The 18746-nt window shown below is 34.5% G+C and overlaps 1 protein-coding gene across 1 annotated transcript in view; it reads left to right on the top strand.

Moving 5' to 3' along the window:
• The first annotated feature begins 4688 nt into the window (after positions 1–4688).
• The window catches only part of LOC144437552 (uncharacterized), a 31517-nt gene continuing 17459 nt past the window's right edge, over positions 4689–18746 (top strand). The window contains exons 1-9 of the mRNA XM_078126509.1: positions 4689–4934; positions 8131–8421; positions 9261–9443; positions 9893–9985; positions 12284–12364; positions 15931–16094; positions 16397–16555; positions 16878–16941; positions 17786–17938. Of these exons, the coding sequence (XP_077982635.1) occupies positions 4761–4934; positions 8131–8421; positions 9261–9443; positions 9893–9985; positions 12284–12364; positions 15931–16094; positions 16397–16555; positions 16878–16941; positions 17786–17938 (1362 nt within the window). The 5' untranslated portion in view covers positions 4689–4760. The remainder of the gene's footprint in view (positions 4935–8130; positions 8422–9260; positions 9444–9892; positions 9986–12283; positions 12365–15930; positions 16095–16396; positions 16556–16877; positions 16942–17785; positions 17939–18746) is intronic.

The following is an 18746-nucleotide window of genomic DNA, read 5'->3' as shown; positions in this document are numbered from 1 at the left end:
ATAGGTCTAGTATAACAAAAGAAAATGTAACTGCGTAAAGTCATCGCAGGGAGGCATCAATTGCATCATAGACAATCCGTGAGAAAAACTAAACGTTTACTGGAGTGTAAAGTCACAGACAAGTAAGAATATGGCTGTGGTAAAGTGTAGCTCTATGCAAATATGCGTGCTGAGAACTCGATGTGAGAACTCCCCGCGACATGTCTTCATCGCGCGCCCTCTTGGATCTCTGACACGCCTTCGTCTCTCCCGGAATATGGAGACGCATACACATCGGAGTTCTCCAAGCGCATATCTTCATATGTTAGTGTAGACCAGTGGAGATATGTCTCCGAAATATAAGGTTTTCGCCCAAAGTCATTGCTGTATACTAAGATTAATGATCTTTAATTTTTATCGCGTTTACTTTCTGGTATATGCAGTATTTTATTTTTATTTTATACCATACTTCTATTGCATTATAAATTATTTGTCACAGTATTCGCTTACCCAGTCGGTGATTGTAGAAGCTGCCTATTGGATGGTTCGTGAAAAAACCATTTGGAATAAATAAAATAACATATTACATGTAAGATGGCTAAGATCTCTGCTATAGTCTAGACTGAGTAAATTCCACAAATAAAATTACGGTTAAAACTTACTTTCGATACACTGGTAAATTTTGACACACAAAGTCGCTCCCCAAAGCACTATAAAGGTGAGAGATATAGCCACCAATACTAGTGTTATCGTATGCTGTCGACGTTTAAACGTTGTACCTAATCGACATGACATCGTTCGCATCAACTTCTTCCTCCGTTGTAGAGCTTGAATAACAATGCTATTGAGAACTATGATCATAATATAGGGAATAAGTAAGGCTAACATTTCTCCCCATATCAACACCATATGAAAACTTTCACCTCCCAGTCTATTAGACACACAGACGTCGTAACTGACGGTGATATTGGAGTCATATTCCATTGGGTATTCGACTTTTACATGTTCTAGTTCAAAGAAGTGTGTACAAGCGAATAAAAAGCATGACATGTAGACACAGATAATGATGATCACTGTGCGACGGTTTGTACTCCAATGCCGTTTACGGAGTGGATGGCATACAGCGATATGTCGCTCGATTGCAAACGCCACAACAAGCCAAATGACGGCTACATGAGCTGTCTTTGATAGTACGGCATTGTATTTACAAAGTGTTCCGTATGACCAGTAACCGTACGGAACAAATAAAGTTAGAATTTCCTGCAGTAGGCCTATTGACACCAAAAATAGAATATCAGCAATGGCCATTGCTACCAGGTATGAACTTGCTGGGGTTTTCATTTTCCGATCTATAGTAAAAACAGTGACTGTCACAATATTAGAGGGTATTCCTATAGTTAAGATAACTAACAAACTGTAATACTTGATAGCTTTAAGAGTTTCCACATCGAGTAGTATCAACAAACTAGGATGCACAGCGTATGGGTTAACAGGTGGCATCTCATACAGGGTATCGTTCAAATAACGGAAATGAGCGGGAAATGTTGCTGTATAGGTGGTTGTCGTCTGCATAGAGTTGTTTCGTTCTGACCAATTGCCTCGATTTTCGGTAACGAATGCTCTCCCTGTATTTGCAGTGGCAATAGTGATCTGTGGAAATGTCAACTTACTTGTATTAATTTTGTCAGATGGAACTTTTGACCAAGCTGAAAACTCTGTTGTAAGATGAAGTCGCCTGGAAATATTTTTGTCACATTCTCGAGAGTGGAAAATTTCGGTAGTTGGAAGTTGAGTAGTGCTTGAAGTCTGTAACAGTGGTTTCTGTGCTGTGGTGGTTTCGGCTGTAGAGTTTTCATCCCTCTTTGCGACAAATGGCTTGTGTCCATCACCGCTATTTATGGTAGTAGTCGACAAAGATTCGAGTAGACGCGACGTTGTGGTGATAAGTTGGGAAGTAACCACTGGAGAAGAATGGTTGTCGCCGAAATCTTTAGTACGCGAACTTTTCACTCGTTCCGTTGACGGGAATAAATTCGTGACTGTATGCACAGTAGACAAGTTATCGCCATTGAAAGTGACAGTGCTGATAGGAAACCAATCTCCGTTCTCGGGTGTGATATTTGTACGTATGGCACACTCACAGGGCTGGAAAAGATGAATAAACCCCGTCACACGGAGAACTACAACGACAAGCAGCATGACTCTATCTCTCGTACTCTCCATGTGATCTGATGCTAGTTTCATAAACTCACCTTTTAAACAATATGCTTTCCCTTTTGTTCTCAACGTGGTATCTTGGTGAGTAAAAACCTCTACATCGCTATGTTAATGACCACCAATTATATAAACGGACATTTAATTACTTGGTGATCATCCATTTGACAACAAGTCAGATCGCTATAGAAAATGTGTATGCTGGTCTGAGACTGAGATATGCATATTTAAAGTAGATTTCTTGGTGTCTAAGCAATTGTTTTGTCCTTTACTGTATAATGAAAAACGGAAATGTGTATTATAACTTAGACTACTATAGAAAATAATGGTCGAGATTATAATTTAAGTCTGTCCACAGTTTTGTCTAGTTTTGGTAGGGTGTTATTTGTTTTAGAGTTTATAACAAAAACAGTACGGGTTATACCCTTTTTAGTAGTATTAATCTAACACAATGAACATACATACATACATACATACATACATACATACATGCATACATACATACATACATACATACATACATACATACATTGTGACACATACATTGTGACAATAAAGAGTTATTATTGGTCGGTTTTTAAACCACCTGTCTTATTTGTTATGCATATGTTAATTAACAGGTGTGTTCACGAACTATAATTAATTTAAACATGGTCTTTAATTATTCAGTGTCACGTCGGCTGTTCTACAAGTGATGGGAGTTGAGACAGTCCACGTGGTCCACAGCTCGTTCTAGTCCGAGGAGGCTGTGACTTGAGTACGGAGTCAAATATATTTGGTAGGTATAACTCGAGAACGGAGTCATACCGACCAAATATACCTGACTCTGTACTTTAAGTCACAGCCGTCTCGGACTAGGTTTGTTCCAGATGTTTTCTCAATGGTTTCGTCAAAGGGGGCCCGTCTTCACTTTAGCTGTCCGGAGAAATGCAAAATTGCAAAATCGTCGAGAGTAAACGGACCCTGGCGTACATTATGTGATTATGCGGACGTTGCTGTAAAAGTCCGGAGAATACTTAGAAGACAATTCGGTACAGCCGGAGGAACTGTGAGTAGAATTTTGTCTCGCATAGCCACGTTCAACACTCAACAAACTAACCGTCATTGGCTCTGTAAGAGTTTGTGTTTATTACTGGCTAGACTGAAAGTCGCGATATTCGACAGTCGTCACAAGACAAGTCTGAGAACTGAACATTTTTTTGTTATTTAGAAAATTTGGTGGACTACTTTTTAGTTTAAGTTTGTAAATCCTGTAATGCACTTTTAATACATTTTATAATATATTTTGTTTCATTATAACAAAATTAAATAAGATAATTGTTAAGTGTAATGCTGAGTGGTGTCCTATGTTTGACCATTTGTTTCGACTAGAAATTGTCTGGAAAAGTATTTGATTGCGTGCTATTTGGTTTCTCTAATATTTCGGTTTGTAACAACATACATACATACATACATACACACACATACATACATACATACACACATACATACATACATACATACATACATACATACATACATACATACATACATACATACATACATACATACATACATACATACATACATACATACATACATACATACATACATACATACATACATACATACATACATACACACATAATGCGAAAAGTATAGCACTAGTTTGGAAAACGTGATTTTGCAGGATTTTTTAACAGTCTGTGGCAAGAAACACACAACGTCGTAAACCACACACCTCTTTACGACACTGTCCAAAAACGGACCCGCAAAGACTTTATATTTCGTTGCTTCAGCAGAAATATGTGATCTGGTTTACAAGAATGAAAACACGGTTAACAGTGTCCGAAAACGAACAGATCACGCGACTGTTAATTCACCTATTCTATGTAAGCTTATTCCTTATCTTAGAAGTTATGTGATAAAAATTACGAAGAAATAAAAAGTACATGCAAATTATAAAGTTTTGTAGTAGTCAATAAAAAAATTTCGAGACAGTACATCTTGGCAGTTAAATTCTCCGGCAACCTGTCGCTATATTGCCGTTGGATGCGCCATACCAAATGACCAGCCGTTGATTGTTTATATTCGCATCATAAGGATCGGGAACTAGAACAAGACATTGAAATCTCTTACTAAATGAAATGTGAATAAAATTTATGAAGACATCATCATCATCATTCGTAACCAGAGTTTCATCAATAGCACACTTTGTATATTTCCACCACATTTCTCTATTTTTCATGATGGTGAGAATCTCCCTTTCATCATTTAGGGCAACTTCATTCTTCAGCATATCCGGATATGTCAGCATTTGTCAGAAGAATGAAGTCATGCACGACTTCATTTGTTTCCATAGTACGCCTATTAATAGTAGTTCGAGTCACTCGGAAACTTCTCCCGTCGTTGAGTTGGCGTGAAACTTCGAAGTTCATAACGAGGCACGGACCTGTCGTGAGCTATTTTGGGCATGACGTCACAAGGGTGTTCCCATAAATTCAAAATGGCGGCATTGTGAACTTTTCCAGAACTTGTGTTATCCTGCAAGTTGCGTTTTGAAAGTTCGCAGATTATAGTGATTGATTATGTCGCGTACTTACCGCCTAAGTAACGATGAACAGTTATGGGTTATGGTGCAAGTAAAAGAGGGACGTATGACAGTTGACGAAGCAGTCGATTATGTTGAACAACAACACGAACGCGATGGAATGGAAGTGGAAGGGGACGATGCTTGTGACGGTGGAGGGGACAGTCTCTCGGTAGGTTTCCTATACATTTACGTACATTTTCATTGATAGAAGTACTGTTGCAAACTTTCACATATAGGATCACACATTCTGTTCGACTTTCAAGTATTTTGAGTTTCACCGCCATTACCATACACCTCGTAAATTCGTAATTAATACCGAGATTACCATATTGCCGCCGCCACCACACTCACTGTTTACAACATGTATGACCCGACAAGTAGATGTATGTGAATTTTACTATTACTGTACCGCCTTGACCTGCCCGTATTGTATAGTCATATAGGTGTCTCTAGCTGTTCACGATGTGTTTCGGTCAATATGTCTTTATTGATGTGTAAACTGTAAAGTTAACTAACATACATAACTACATTTATATGTACGTGTACATTTATATATCTCCTGAAAAAATAACAATGCGTCAATCAACACTTGTCAACCCCAATAGCTCAACGAGCTATAACAGGCATAGAGTGACACAGCATCCAAAATATTTGCAGTTCACTCCACTGCATTTCATTTTTTTGCAGTTGTTTTTATATACACTGTATTCTGACACAGAATTCTGTATTCATTAATATTTGAATCCATGGATCAGGCACTTGTGGCCACAGGTACTTGAATCAATATGTATGATTTAAAAAAAAAATATGTATATTTATATATTATATTTATATACAATACATTTTTTTTTTCTACACATTGATTCGAGTACCTGTGCTTGTGGCAGTGTTTAAGTATTGTAACTGGTAATGTTGTGAATGTACTGGTGCTATCAATTATCTTATACTGCATGTTGTAGTTACAATGTAATGCAGTTTGCAATTTTAGATGTCATTTTTTGTCAGGTTTCTGTCAATAGCCACTTGATTTATTTCTTTTGTTGAAGTTTGTGAAATGATAGCCTAGAAATTAAAAGGTATCAACTTCAGTGCTAAGGAAAGCCTTGAATTCAGTACACTTAGATTCTGGGCTAGAAAAGAACAATACATACAAAGACATCCTAAAATGAGTGTATCTGTAAACCTGGTAACAGTTTGCTGTATCCATGGAAGTACTAGTATCTGTGATACTTCCATGCAGTAACTATGTCAATAACACATGGCAAGCAAAGTGTTGTTTAGTTGTGTTTGGAATTTCAACTTTGCACCATGTTTATGATATACTTGGCACCATGTACTTTGGGTAGGTTGGTAGCACAGTGGGGGTTGTTAGCTCTTTCAGCTTTTATTACCTGTACTTTATACTTAATACTGACCATGGTTTGATTGATTTACCATGGCAGTACACAACAATGGGTGTATACATACCTGGTGATTCAGTTACACCTTACTGAACTCTCTAGGTTTTGTCTATATAAAATTTGTTCCTGCTTTGTACTACCCATATGTGGAATTACTTTAGGACGACTGAAGAATGGTAGATACACCATAACTATGGTAACCCTGACACACAGTTCCCATGTTACAATGTACTTGAACATTAAAAACCTGGTGTGTGTTTTACACATAAAGTGATATACAGCTGTGTTCACTAGTCCAAGATTACTCTAGCCATTGGTTGACCTTGCTTTGGTGAAATCAATACTTGTAGGTAAATGCAGTCCCTTTTAATAGTTGACAAATCAATGGATAAGTCAAGAAACTCTGAAGGGATTTAACCGATTAGTAAATAATTCAGTGAATATATTATATAGGAAGATATTACTGGCAAGGTTCTGCCAAGCTTGAGAGCAGTCCTGGTTGCTAACTAATATTCGGGTTAATTTGCATATTTAAAATTCATGAATAAATTAATCGTACAATCAAAGGAGCCAATGAAAAAGTTAAAGCCCAGTTTTCTTTTTCTGCAAATTTATAACTCTAATCTCAATCTTTACACATCAATTTTTCAATCACGGTTTTTCGATTTTTTTTTTGAGAAAAGCTAAAATTATTTCCTACTACTAGTACCGGTATGTGATGTTGGATTACATATCTACATATAGTATTAGTATACAATATATGTTATTGTATTTGGAAATGTGAATGAATTACATAGGTTATAATGCAACAATCAGTTTAAAGGATCTTGACCAAGACAGATCAAAAGCTCAATGTTAGAAACTTTTAACTACTTAACTATCATTTGATCTACCAAGCTGATGAATATTTTTGGTTTCTAGATGTATATCATTTACTTTCTCAGTTGTCATATTGGTCATTGCAGACTCTAAGTTATTGAAATTAATGATTTATTACATTGGAACTGTCATTTGCTTATCAGTAGAGAAAATGTACACACCTTGGCATATAGTTGATTGTTTCATGTTGTACATCGTAAAATTAAAAACTAGTGAATTTATCAGGAATGTGACTGCATAATTTCAAGTTTTGATAAACTAGATTACTTAATTCATGGTCCATAGTGATTCATCATCTTTCCTGGAAACAACTCATTATCATCTGAAAATCTGAAATGAAAGGAACTGATGATGATGTCCTTGAGATGGTTTAGTGTTTTGTTCTGAGGACTAGTTCATGACTAGATAAACCAGAACAGGAGTGGTGGCATGGGGGGGTGGGATGGGGGTGGGGGTGTGTGTCTGGCTGCCATAAGAAGTAATGTGAGTGTTTCTGCTGTAGTCTGAAATGTCCATTGGTCTGCTAAGTGGAAGGAACGCCTGAATCTTTCAGGCTAATTCTGCTGACTCTCAAATCAACATGTAAGTCCCTGATAGCTGCCATGAATGGGCATTACAAGATAATTACAGTGTAACAAAAGATGCCCTATATGGTACTATAATTGCCAAATACTCATGAATATTAATTAGGTGGAAGTGTCTTAATCTCTTCTTTGAAGGCCATGTTACATTTCCCCATATGGCCATTTATATTGTTGTCTTTGGTTGTTAGCATTTGTCAAAAAATAATTGTCAATAATTAAAATATGTTTTGTCTTGAGATAAATGTGTGAAATTATCATGCACAAAATAATTATATTATATCATGTAAGGACATTTATAATACAATCTGCAGTATTATCAGAAAGCATATATTAGTTATATATTATAATAGCATTCATTCTTTGACTTTATGGGTTGAGAAACAATCAAATAAATATTATTGGCCCAAGATGATCAGCTGTTTCAAATCACTGAATGCTAGTGTTTGTAACTTTGTAAGTAGTGTAACAGAGTTTCATTTGGCTTTTTACAATCATGGAACAGGCATCCCAGCACTTGAGGTCAACTAAGAAGGGAATCCTACAGAAGCTAGGAAGACTCAGCATTAAGAATTCCCCTACAGGCACATTTTCAAGAAAAGATAAACCGAAGGCACCTGTATTTAATGAGGATGACAGTGGTGGTAAAACAGAACATGAAGTGGCGGAAGACTTAATCAAGTTGATGTTGTCTCAAGGTGTCATCACAGAAGATGATATTAAAAGACAAAAAGTGGTCTCAGATGCATACAAGTCTGGCGATGCTGAGAGATTGCTTATTGCTAATTTGGTTAAGGTGAGCTTAATTTACAGGGGGTGTCACTATCAGGTAGCTGCAAGTCTGGATATACTGAAAGATGGCTAATTACTAATTTGGTCTAGGTGAGCTTAATTTAGAGGGGGTGTCACTATCAGGTCTATACAAGTGAGGGAATACAGAAAAATTTGATCAAGTTAATCTAGATTCACATGGGTGTCATTCTCAGTTCAATTAGGTATTAAGCTATATTGACAGGACGGGAATACTAATTTGGTCATATACAGTTGGAAATTGTTGATATCTGTCGTGGAAAATGAATTGAAATGACGAGTGGTGACAAGTATAGTTCAGGGCAAGTGGTAACCAATCAAACTTATTTAATCAATCTGATAAGCAAATATGAATCTGTCAAAAATCAATCAATTTATTGTTAAAGAATAGAATTGAAATGAGACCATGATGACTGTGTGTATGTGTTGAACAACAGATTTGATGGAAACAACAACTATAGTTGACTTCATTTGGAAGCGTGACCCAAATAAATGTAAAAGGGGTGTAGCAAGTATTATAGTCAAAGAACTATGGAGTGTAAGTTGATCTGTTCTCATTGGAATGAATGTGAAAGTTACACCATCCTAAACATGGATACAGTATTATTGTAGAAGAACCCGAGGAAATCTAGTTTGTATATGTATGTGTGTGTGTGTGTGTGTGTGTGTGTGTGTGTGTGTGTATGTATGTATGTATGTATGCATGTATGTACACCCCCCCCCCCCCCCCCCCCCGTATATATATTGTCATGCAAGGTAAAACTTTGAAATTAACATGAACATGGTTTTTAGTTAAAAACAATGATGTATTCCCTCTATTGACAGAATGGCAGGATGAGTATAGATGATGCTATGAGATTTGCCAATAACCTTGGAATAGCCAGCTCAGCACAGCGAGAAAATGAATGCATCGCAGAAGTCAACAATGCCATTGAGGAGAAGAAACTGTACAATTTTGGTGTTTACAAATATTACAAACATAAACAGAGTCAGAGAAGGATCTTACAGGTAAAATACAAACACAGTCAAAATATTTCTTTGAAGCAAATCAGTGAAATGTTTTGACTCTGTGAATAGAAATTGTCATTACTAAGTTTGAACCCCGAGTCCATGAATGTTCATCCATGATCCTCACATGTATAATTATGGTTATAACCTAGTTTACTTAGAAGGTGAAAAAACCATATTGTTATACTAATGAGATGAAACAAAAGTGATGTCAGATGTCTTTTGATGACTTTCAGAGTCACAAATTTTGATTACATCTGTGAGATATGAGTGTAAATTTCATCATAATTTACATATTGATTAGATTCAACCAGGAACGAAAACAATCATGTTATTCATTCTCATCTTATCACGAAAATAAATGCTATGTGATATTATTAAGTTTAAATGTATACTTTATGAAGAGTTTTTAAAATGAAAATAACAATTTTTGTTTTCATTTTTATCAGATTGATTTTCAAGGTGGTGTCCTCTGCAATATCCAGAAGGGAAACTTGAACAGAAAATTTAGATTTTCTCAAGTTGAAAGATACGAGAGTGACGTAAGTATTACATGAATTTGGAATCTTTTGGATAAAAGTAGTTAAAGGAATCAAACTTTTTTACTGAAAATGGGAGAAAAAGATGTTTTTATTTTATTTCAATTGATTTTCACTTATTTCAAAAAACAAAGTGACAGGCTAGGTGAAAAGTGTTTCAATGGAAATTTGTTACAACAAATGAAGGGACATTTCAAAAATAGAGAGAATATATCCCAAACAGAAAAAAAATATACAAATTGGTTTTCACCAATTTGCCAATTTAAAGGAAGTTCTCAGGAAGGACTATTTTTGGCCCTTGCAGTTGTTGTTACTCTTAAATTTCTATAAAAAAACTTTATAAACCAAACCAAAAGACAATTATCACTTTAGTGATCATCTTCTTCCCCTTCCCATGTTCCTACATATGAATTTAGTGGATTTTCCAGTTAGCTGTATTCCTGTGTTTTCCATTATATAATCTTCTGTGGTTCTCCTTACCAAGGAAGTAACCAAGGAAATAGAAGTTATCCTATCATTTTTCCAGCCGGAAGTGTGACACTGCATGGTGTCCTGTATATCATATTACCTTCCTTATGTCTATAAATACATTTATCAAGGATAACGTAAACTATTAGCAGGGCTGCCCCCTCCCCCCCCCCCCTCTCCGCACCCCACTGGCCAATTCCCCAAATGCAAATGAAATTCAAACTGACTATAAAAATATTCAATTTGGTGAAATTTTTGGCAACACAAATTTACCTACCATCATAATTGATATATGATGACGAATACAATCTAAAAATCAATCTGCAAGGACTCCTAAAATGTGAATAGAACATTTTGTGTCATGACATTGAGTCTGCTTGATTGTGGTTTGTTTGTTTTGCCAACACACTGACCCAGGTTAACCTGACCATTGACCTAATCATTTGCCATCATATACATCCTGGTATCAGGTTTGTGTAATTTAAGAATCTACATGTTATGAATTGAAGAATCAATGAATCAGCTTTGATAAAGAAACATTTCAAAATCAAAGAAATTAAGTTTCTTTTCTCTGTATTGCATGAATTTCAAAAGTTGTGTGTTATTTTTCATCAGCTTTGAATAGTAGATTCATTAATGTTTTAATTACATACAACCCTATATTATCCTAGCTCAGAGTCAGAGACCTGGCTGTTTGGCTTGACAATGTCATTGACCAGTTAGTCTAGCTGCTATCTTTGGCTTCAAATCTCAATATCTCTCTTCATGAGAAGGATTCCAAGTCACTGTTAGCCTCTAGACTATTGCCCAGAATGTTGAGCCAGATAAGCCAAATCTCTTGACAAATACTATATTGTGTAATAATAGATTTATTTTGTATTATTGAAAGTATTGGAATCTTATATCCCGACATTTTGAATCCTACTCCTCCCTCCCTCCTGTCCTCCCTTCCTCTCCTGTCTAAAGGCCCACTCATCCTGTCAGGCTGGAAGGAAATACAACATATTATATCAAAATTGTTTACATATGACTTGATTGATGGTGGTAATAACTCCAAATGGTACAAGCTGTCATTTTCAGCATACCATATTTCTGACCTCCTGCTGTGTAACTACAATAAATAGCATGAGTCAGTGAATTGAGGATAATGTCCACACTGTATATAGATTTTATTTTGTCAATAAATATCACCACATCAGCTGTTAACAATACTGTACGTCAAATAGTCACTAAACTATATTAAGATTTCGAATTGTGTCATATTATGTATTCACTAAAATCTCATAATTTCCGTGATTTCACAACATCAAATTGAAAATAATCATCAAATTGAATGTTACAATGAGTGCAGTGTGATTAATCCTCTTTCTCTTTCTACCAGGGAATATTTGTTTGTACATAAAAATCTACCAGTATAGACAAAAACCAGATTAATTTGTAGTACTGGGCGGTAGTAATAATTCATTGTATAATTTCATTTTTTGGTAACTTGATTTCTGTCTTAGTTTTCACTTTGTAATGATGATAATATATAAACTCATATGAGACAATTTTGACAATTTTTTGGCTGTTAGAACTAGCCTTATACAATCACATTTTTTTGTCATGACAATGCTAATGATAATAAATGTCAGTTTCCATGGCAATGTGTAATGTTGTTTTCATCGACTACTTGAAGAACAATGGTATCTAGGTAGAGAAGTCCCAAGTCATCAATGAATTTATTAAATTAATGATGTTTTTCTGATTTTAAGAAAAGGACAAAGTTTAAACTTCATGTTTTTCGTAAGGAACAAAATGTTAAATTCATGACATTAATTCTTTTGTGTACAGGAGGGAACCAAGTTTTGCATCTATTTTGCTGACTATCATGAGTACGAACTGGAAGCTGACAATCTAGAAGAAAAAGAAAAGGTATGAAAATATTAATGATATTTCATCCATATTTTTAATCATGTTGTCATTTCTTCTCATTCATTGTCAACAAGATGTTGGTCTACCATATTACACATCACCATGGCAACACAAACAACAGCTGTAAACAGATTATCAAAAAAAGAGGAAGTTGTATTGTTAGATTTCCTTGTTAAATGTATATCCCCATTGATGGCTAGAAGCAAGTGTAATTTTTTTTAAACTAGATTATTACCGGTAGATCAAATTTTGTCTAAATTTTAGCACTTTTCAATTTTGATTTAGACCAGAATTAGATGTAAATGATTCTTTTAGGTGAAATATGAAGAATCTACGTGTTAAAATAATGATGTCAAAAGTTTGGCTGAAAAATCATTTGTTTGTACATGGAAGTTACATATTGATAGTTGTAATTCTCAGTACCTAAAATAGAATATTACTGCCCATGGCAAGGCACGTCATAAAAATAATAAACATTCGATTTCTTGGTCCACATCGTAACTTCCTTTTCATGCACTTCACATACATTACTATAGGCATACGTGAAAATAAGTCGACCTTCTTGTTTTATTTTGACCCTCTAGCATGAGGTAAAAAGCTATTGCAGGACTCAGGTACTGAGAATTGAATTCCTATTTCCAAAATACTGCTATTGGCTTGTATGATGCAATCACAGATATACATATCTGAAAGAGAAGTGACACTGAAATGAGAGAAAAAAAACCCTGTAAATTGATTGAGACTTCACATGTAATAGATTGTGAAATAAAGTCATTGGCAGCACTCCACATGTTCTTTGGGGTTACATAGGAAAACATACCATATATGGAGTGCTGTCAACAGCTGACAATCTGTGAATCTAAATATACACTGACTATTATGTTTGTATTGTAATGACGTGATTGTAACTTTATACTAAATTGTATTGTTACTTATTCATTGAAGTCATATATTGATTTCAAATTAAATTGTTGAACATACCATAGACAGTGTTTTCTCCACTCTCTATGATCATATGTATGGTCAAAATACATGAACTCATCACTTGAGTTAATATATATGTAGAGCTCATGGAAAATCTTGGAAAAATTTAAATCATGCTGGGAAACTATATGGCAATGACATTTATCAGTGTGATCAGATCTGTGGTAAAATATTGCAAAATTTCTAGAAAGTGATAAAGAGAAGTTTGCATGCATAATGACCATCTTTAGGTGAAATATAATATACTGCTGTAACAACAAAATATGAATTGACTATATTATGCAGTTGACCACAACTATTCATGGGTCAAAAAGTCCTTGAAACACAAGTGACATTGGACTCTTTGTAACTGGTATATTATAGCAACTAAATTGAATGTGATCAAACATTTCTTAAATTGATGTAAAACTATTGAAAATAATATTTGGTCGAAGTTAGCAAATCCTCAATATTTATTCTCAGTTTATAGGATAAAGTATGTATATCCTAGTACTAAGGTGTAAAAGGGCAAGAAAAGGCTTCTCACCACAAATTGAAAACCTGTTACCTTTTATGTCATAACACCAATATGTGCAGATATCAAATTTCTTTAATTCTGTCGATAAATGAGTTTTAGGTGAATCACTATGCAAACAAAACAAATAAAAATGGCAGGCAAAGATTTCAGTTCACAAACTGTAAAGTTTTCCAGACATCTATGTCATATTGACTGTCACCATTTATAGATTTCTGGATTTTTGAAGTATATAGTGTATTAATTCTGTCAATAAATTACGTTGAGGTGAACCACTGCAAACAAAACTATTTACATCTGGTGGAGGTGGGAAGTATACACATTAAAAGAAATTTATGACATGTTTTTGCTGACAGCTTTGACGTATCTAGCTATACTATTGAGAACTTCCTGGTGAAATGTAAGACTTACAAGGAAGACAATGTAATGTTGAGTTTTATCTAAGACAAATTGTACTGAGTATGATCAACTTTTTAACCCAAAACATGGAAAGAAAAATAAACTTTTGTTAAATTGTAATTATTTATAATACAGTGGATACTGATAGTAGAATTGAACAAAATATGCATTATATTGATATTAAAAATAGACTGCAGATAAGTACTTAACTTGCCCAGAACCATATATGTTTATCTCACGAGTTTAACTTATATGTACTTAATTTTATTTCATTATTTCCCAATGTTTTTAATTTTTAACTGTAATTGTTTTTGAATATTTGTTTTGAAATAGAAAGGCCGTTATAGAAAATAAATAAATAAATGTTGAATGTTTTAAACCGTCACAGATTGGAGCAATTTACCACCAGACATTGTAAAGGTAGAATCCATTGACGCATTCAAGTTACAAGTGGCATCGCACTTCTACCAATCATAATTTACCTATGTAATATTTGTAATATGTATTATTCATTTCAATTTTTTTTTCTTTAAACTTAAAGTCACACTTTTCACTTTTCTGCTATGCACACTCACTCGCAAAATCTTCAGTATGTTGAAGGAGGCAAGCCATGGAAAAGGAAGAGAAAGAACTTTCCTTGTAAAACCATATCTATTTCCTTGTTAAACTATCTGTTAGTCACTGGACCTTTAACTATGCCAGTACTAGTCTACTTAGTGCTAGCATGGTTACAGACCCAGTGATGGTACACAGGCCAGGAATCTTTAACTCAAATCAGACAACAAAATATACACAAGTTTACAGATAGATTTTGATGTATTATAATATCAATGCTTAAGCCTGTATCTATAGTTAAAATTGATGAATTTAATACCTACAGTGTCAAAGGTTGGTGGTTATGACAACCACTTTATCAAAATGAATGTCAAAATACCAGCCACATCTATGAACCGTGTCAAAGGTCACATCTTTTGTTGACCCAGTAATGAGTAACTTAGTGTCTACAATAGAAAGCATATAAAGTAATATACCTACTAAAGACCACTCAGAAAAGGTTCTTTGGTATATTATTGCCTCATAAAAGTTTTATCTTACATTTGACTGTATACAGATAAACGGTTAAGCTATACCATTGCTGGTACAATGTTTTCAGAGCATTTTGCAGGACATTGGTGTTATTGTCATAATTTAATATTATTATATATTATATGTTACATATTAAGTTTATGATATATAACAGGTCTTAAAGAGATCACACTGTGACTATGATGTGATTCAAGACTAGTATCTATCAATATGTTGATTTCTATAAAGCCTCCATTACTTTCTCATTTCACAGTAAATTTCGGTACGTGCCACTCGGATCATATGACAGGATATGGTTAAATATTAATTGTTGAAGATCAAAAGGGTTATCTTAAAATGTAGAATATTTGCTTTCAACATATTTTGAAAGTCCTAATGGTTATTTGACAAATTTCAGATTTTTACAAAATCCGTGAATACATGTATATACACTGATATCCTATCCCTTTACATTGCAGCTACAAATGACATCTATTTTTGTCACACCAAAATATTACCAATATAAAGTTGTGAGAGTTAGCAATGTGAAGGTAGTCTGCATTCGTATCAGTTATTAATGTTTTGTTACATTTTTCATTCACAGATTTTACGATTATTGCAAATCATTGTAGAACAGAATAAATCTGAAATCAGAGGTACCAAACTTACAAGGAGAGACCGAATACAAAGTTTACCAAGATGTCAAGTGGTTATCAAAGAAGGTGAACTGGAAAAGAAGTCTAATAAATATACCAGTACATGGGTCAGGTCAGTATTCATGGGATAGGTCAGTAAACATGGGGTAGGTCAGTAAACATGGGTTAGGTCAGTAACCAGTTTATAGAGTATTAGGCTAGAAAAGTTAATAAAATACCTGTCTGTAACCAGTGCAAAATTGTCGTCATCAGATGGAAAACTTTACCCAGAGAGTACACTGAAACTTTTCTAGCTTTCACAAAACAAGTACTACTAGTTTTGTCATCAAATATCAAGATGAAATTTTTATAAGTCTTGATAAAATTGTGTTCAAAGTATTTGTTGACATTATTGTTTTGTACTTGTTATTCCAGGAGGTGGGTGCGTATCAGACAAGGAGAACTGTCGTATTATAAACTTGGTGAAGACAGACAGACTGCACTCAATATCATACAACTGTCAGATGAAGAGACTCATATCAGTAAAGCAGACTACAATGCACTGACTATCACAACAAGATCAAAGGTGTATTAGTAAGTATTAGATTAGTTTAGTGTGTTGCCTTTCATTTACAAGGTGTACAAAATAGTGGATATATGTAGAAAGTATTGGATGATAATTGAATGATGTGTAGGTCTGAAATATTGATCTAAAGTCAGCTCTTGGTCAGATGTACACTAAAATTGGTGAGTAAATTCTACAATTTAGTGAAATACTTACTTTAAAAAAGTTGTTTGAATGGTCATTGATATATGAATGGTATGGTTCACATCCAAAGAGATCACTGAGACACGCCGTAATATTTGAAGCAGACATTAGGGATCTACAGTTTTCAGCAATTTGTTATATTCTTAGTTTCAGGATCATCGGTAGTCATGCTCCAACCGAGACTAGCAAACATAGAGACGAATGGTGGCAGGTAAGAAATAACTAGCTCACCTTTGATAATTTATACGTTACATCCAGTTAATCTATTTTCACAGAAATTTGGTTTTCATATTGAATAATTTTATAGTCTTTCTCTCATTATAAATGCATAATGTCTTGTGTTGTCTGTATTCAAGTGATTGGACAGAAAATGGAACATTACAAGATAGAAGGAAAATATATAGGAGAGAAAAAAACAGTCTCACAGAAATTGTATTAAGACCAGCATATATGTGATACTTTAAATATGGAAATTTTTACTAAAGACTTTTTTTTCACTTAAATACTTCGCTGGGAAGCAAAAGCACAAAAATAAGTAGTGACTAAAATGCCTTCTTGTACACAAACACAATATACCAGTCTGGTAATCGGTGAAAATTATACTTTGAGAACTAGCGGAAGACTAAAATTGCAAAATTTTCTATTTGTGAAAATATCTCTAATTTTGCAATTTTTCTGTTTACCAATATATACATCTCAAAGTTAGGTCTTTTAAAGACAGTAGCTGTACTCTTGAAATCAAATGCTTTATCACTATACAAACTGTGCCCCTATATGCAAATTGAGGTCACAATGGGTCAGTAGTCCATAACATGTGATACAATCTAAGCCAATCACTGAAGATTATATGAAAATGATGTTATAAAGCTATACCTACTGATGACTGTCTTGTCAGAATTCAATCTTGAAGTATAAAGTTGGTAATTGGTAACAGTAGTTTAGGAATTGTCTTTGAAGGTAGATGTCACTAGAATTTTTACAATAAGTTGTGATGGTGTAGTGTAGTTGCTATTGTCTATTAGATCAGTCAGTTACTTATTGTGTTTTTTTTCTAGGCCCTCAAACTAGGGAGTGGTGAAAGAGTAACATCTTATTCTGACCAAGGAGGTGATAATGATGATGTCTTCTTTCCAAGGGATATTTTAAGTGCAGAGAGTCTACTGTCACAACATGAAGGCTTGTCATCAACTGTCAACAATCTTCAACAGGTCAGGATAAAAATTATTTTTTTGAATGATTCTAATATTTCATTACATTATTTTTTGTAGCAATGGCATTTCTATAATTCCATCAAGCTTCAGGAACTTCAACTGTAAACTTAGAATTCTTGTTGCTAAGGTGTGAATCTGTGTGGTTACTTTTAAAGTGATCAGAATTGCTTGAGGGTCTAGCAGCTAGACTATGGGCTAGCATGGTGTTAAGACAAGAAAATTAACCCTCTATTTGCTAACACATACTGATGGAGGTGTTATTGTTAGCCTAGAGTTAGAACTTAGCTAGCCTAATGCTAAATGCTAACCCTATGTTAGCTATCTCAGAAAATGATTCTTGGGCTTAGATCAAGGGCATGAGGCAACAATTCTGGTGTCTATCAACAATTGAATAACATGAATAAAGACAATATCAAAAAGTTCCGTCAAGTTTATGATTACTTCATTATCTTGAATCAATAATTAATATCTAATTAAAATGCACAGAAAAATACATACAGTAACTTGAAACGCGCTGAAATATAAATAGAATACGGTGGACTGGGACGTAACATGCGTAATGCATGTCTAGTCTAACGTGTGTGGAGTGTACCGATTGTGTAGCGCCCCCAACGGTCATATAAATTATCTGTCTTGTTGCGCGCTCGCCCGAATGATTCAAATCTTTGCAACCGTCCATAAAAGTACTGGATTTTGACAATTCCATATGCACGAGCTCGACATTTGCTCAATTTTCATCAATTTGCTCAATTGCTAAAAAAGGAAAGTAGATATATTACTAGCAATCCTGTTCTGTGTAATGTAA

This window comes from Glandiceps talaboti, chromosome 7 (genome assembly GCF_964340395.1).
Source record: "Glandiceps talaboti chromosome 7, keGlaTala1.1, whole genome shotgun sequence".
NCBI classification, from domain to species: domain Eukaryota; kingdom Metazoa; phylum Hemichordata; class Enteropneusta; family Spengelidae; genus Glandiceps; species Glandiceps talaboti.
This window is presented reverse-complemented; position numbering and strand designations above follow the sequence as displayed.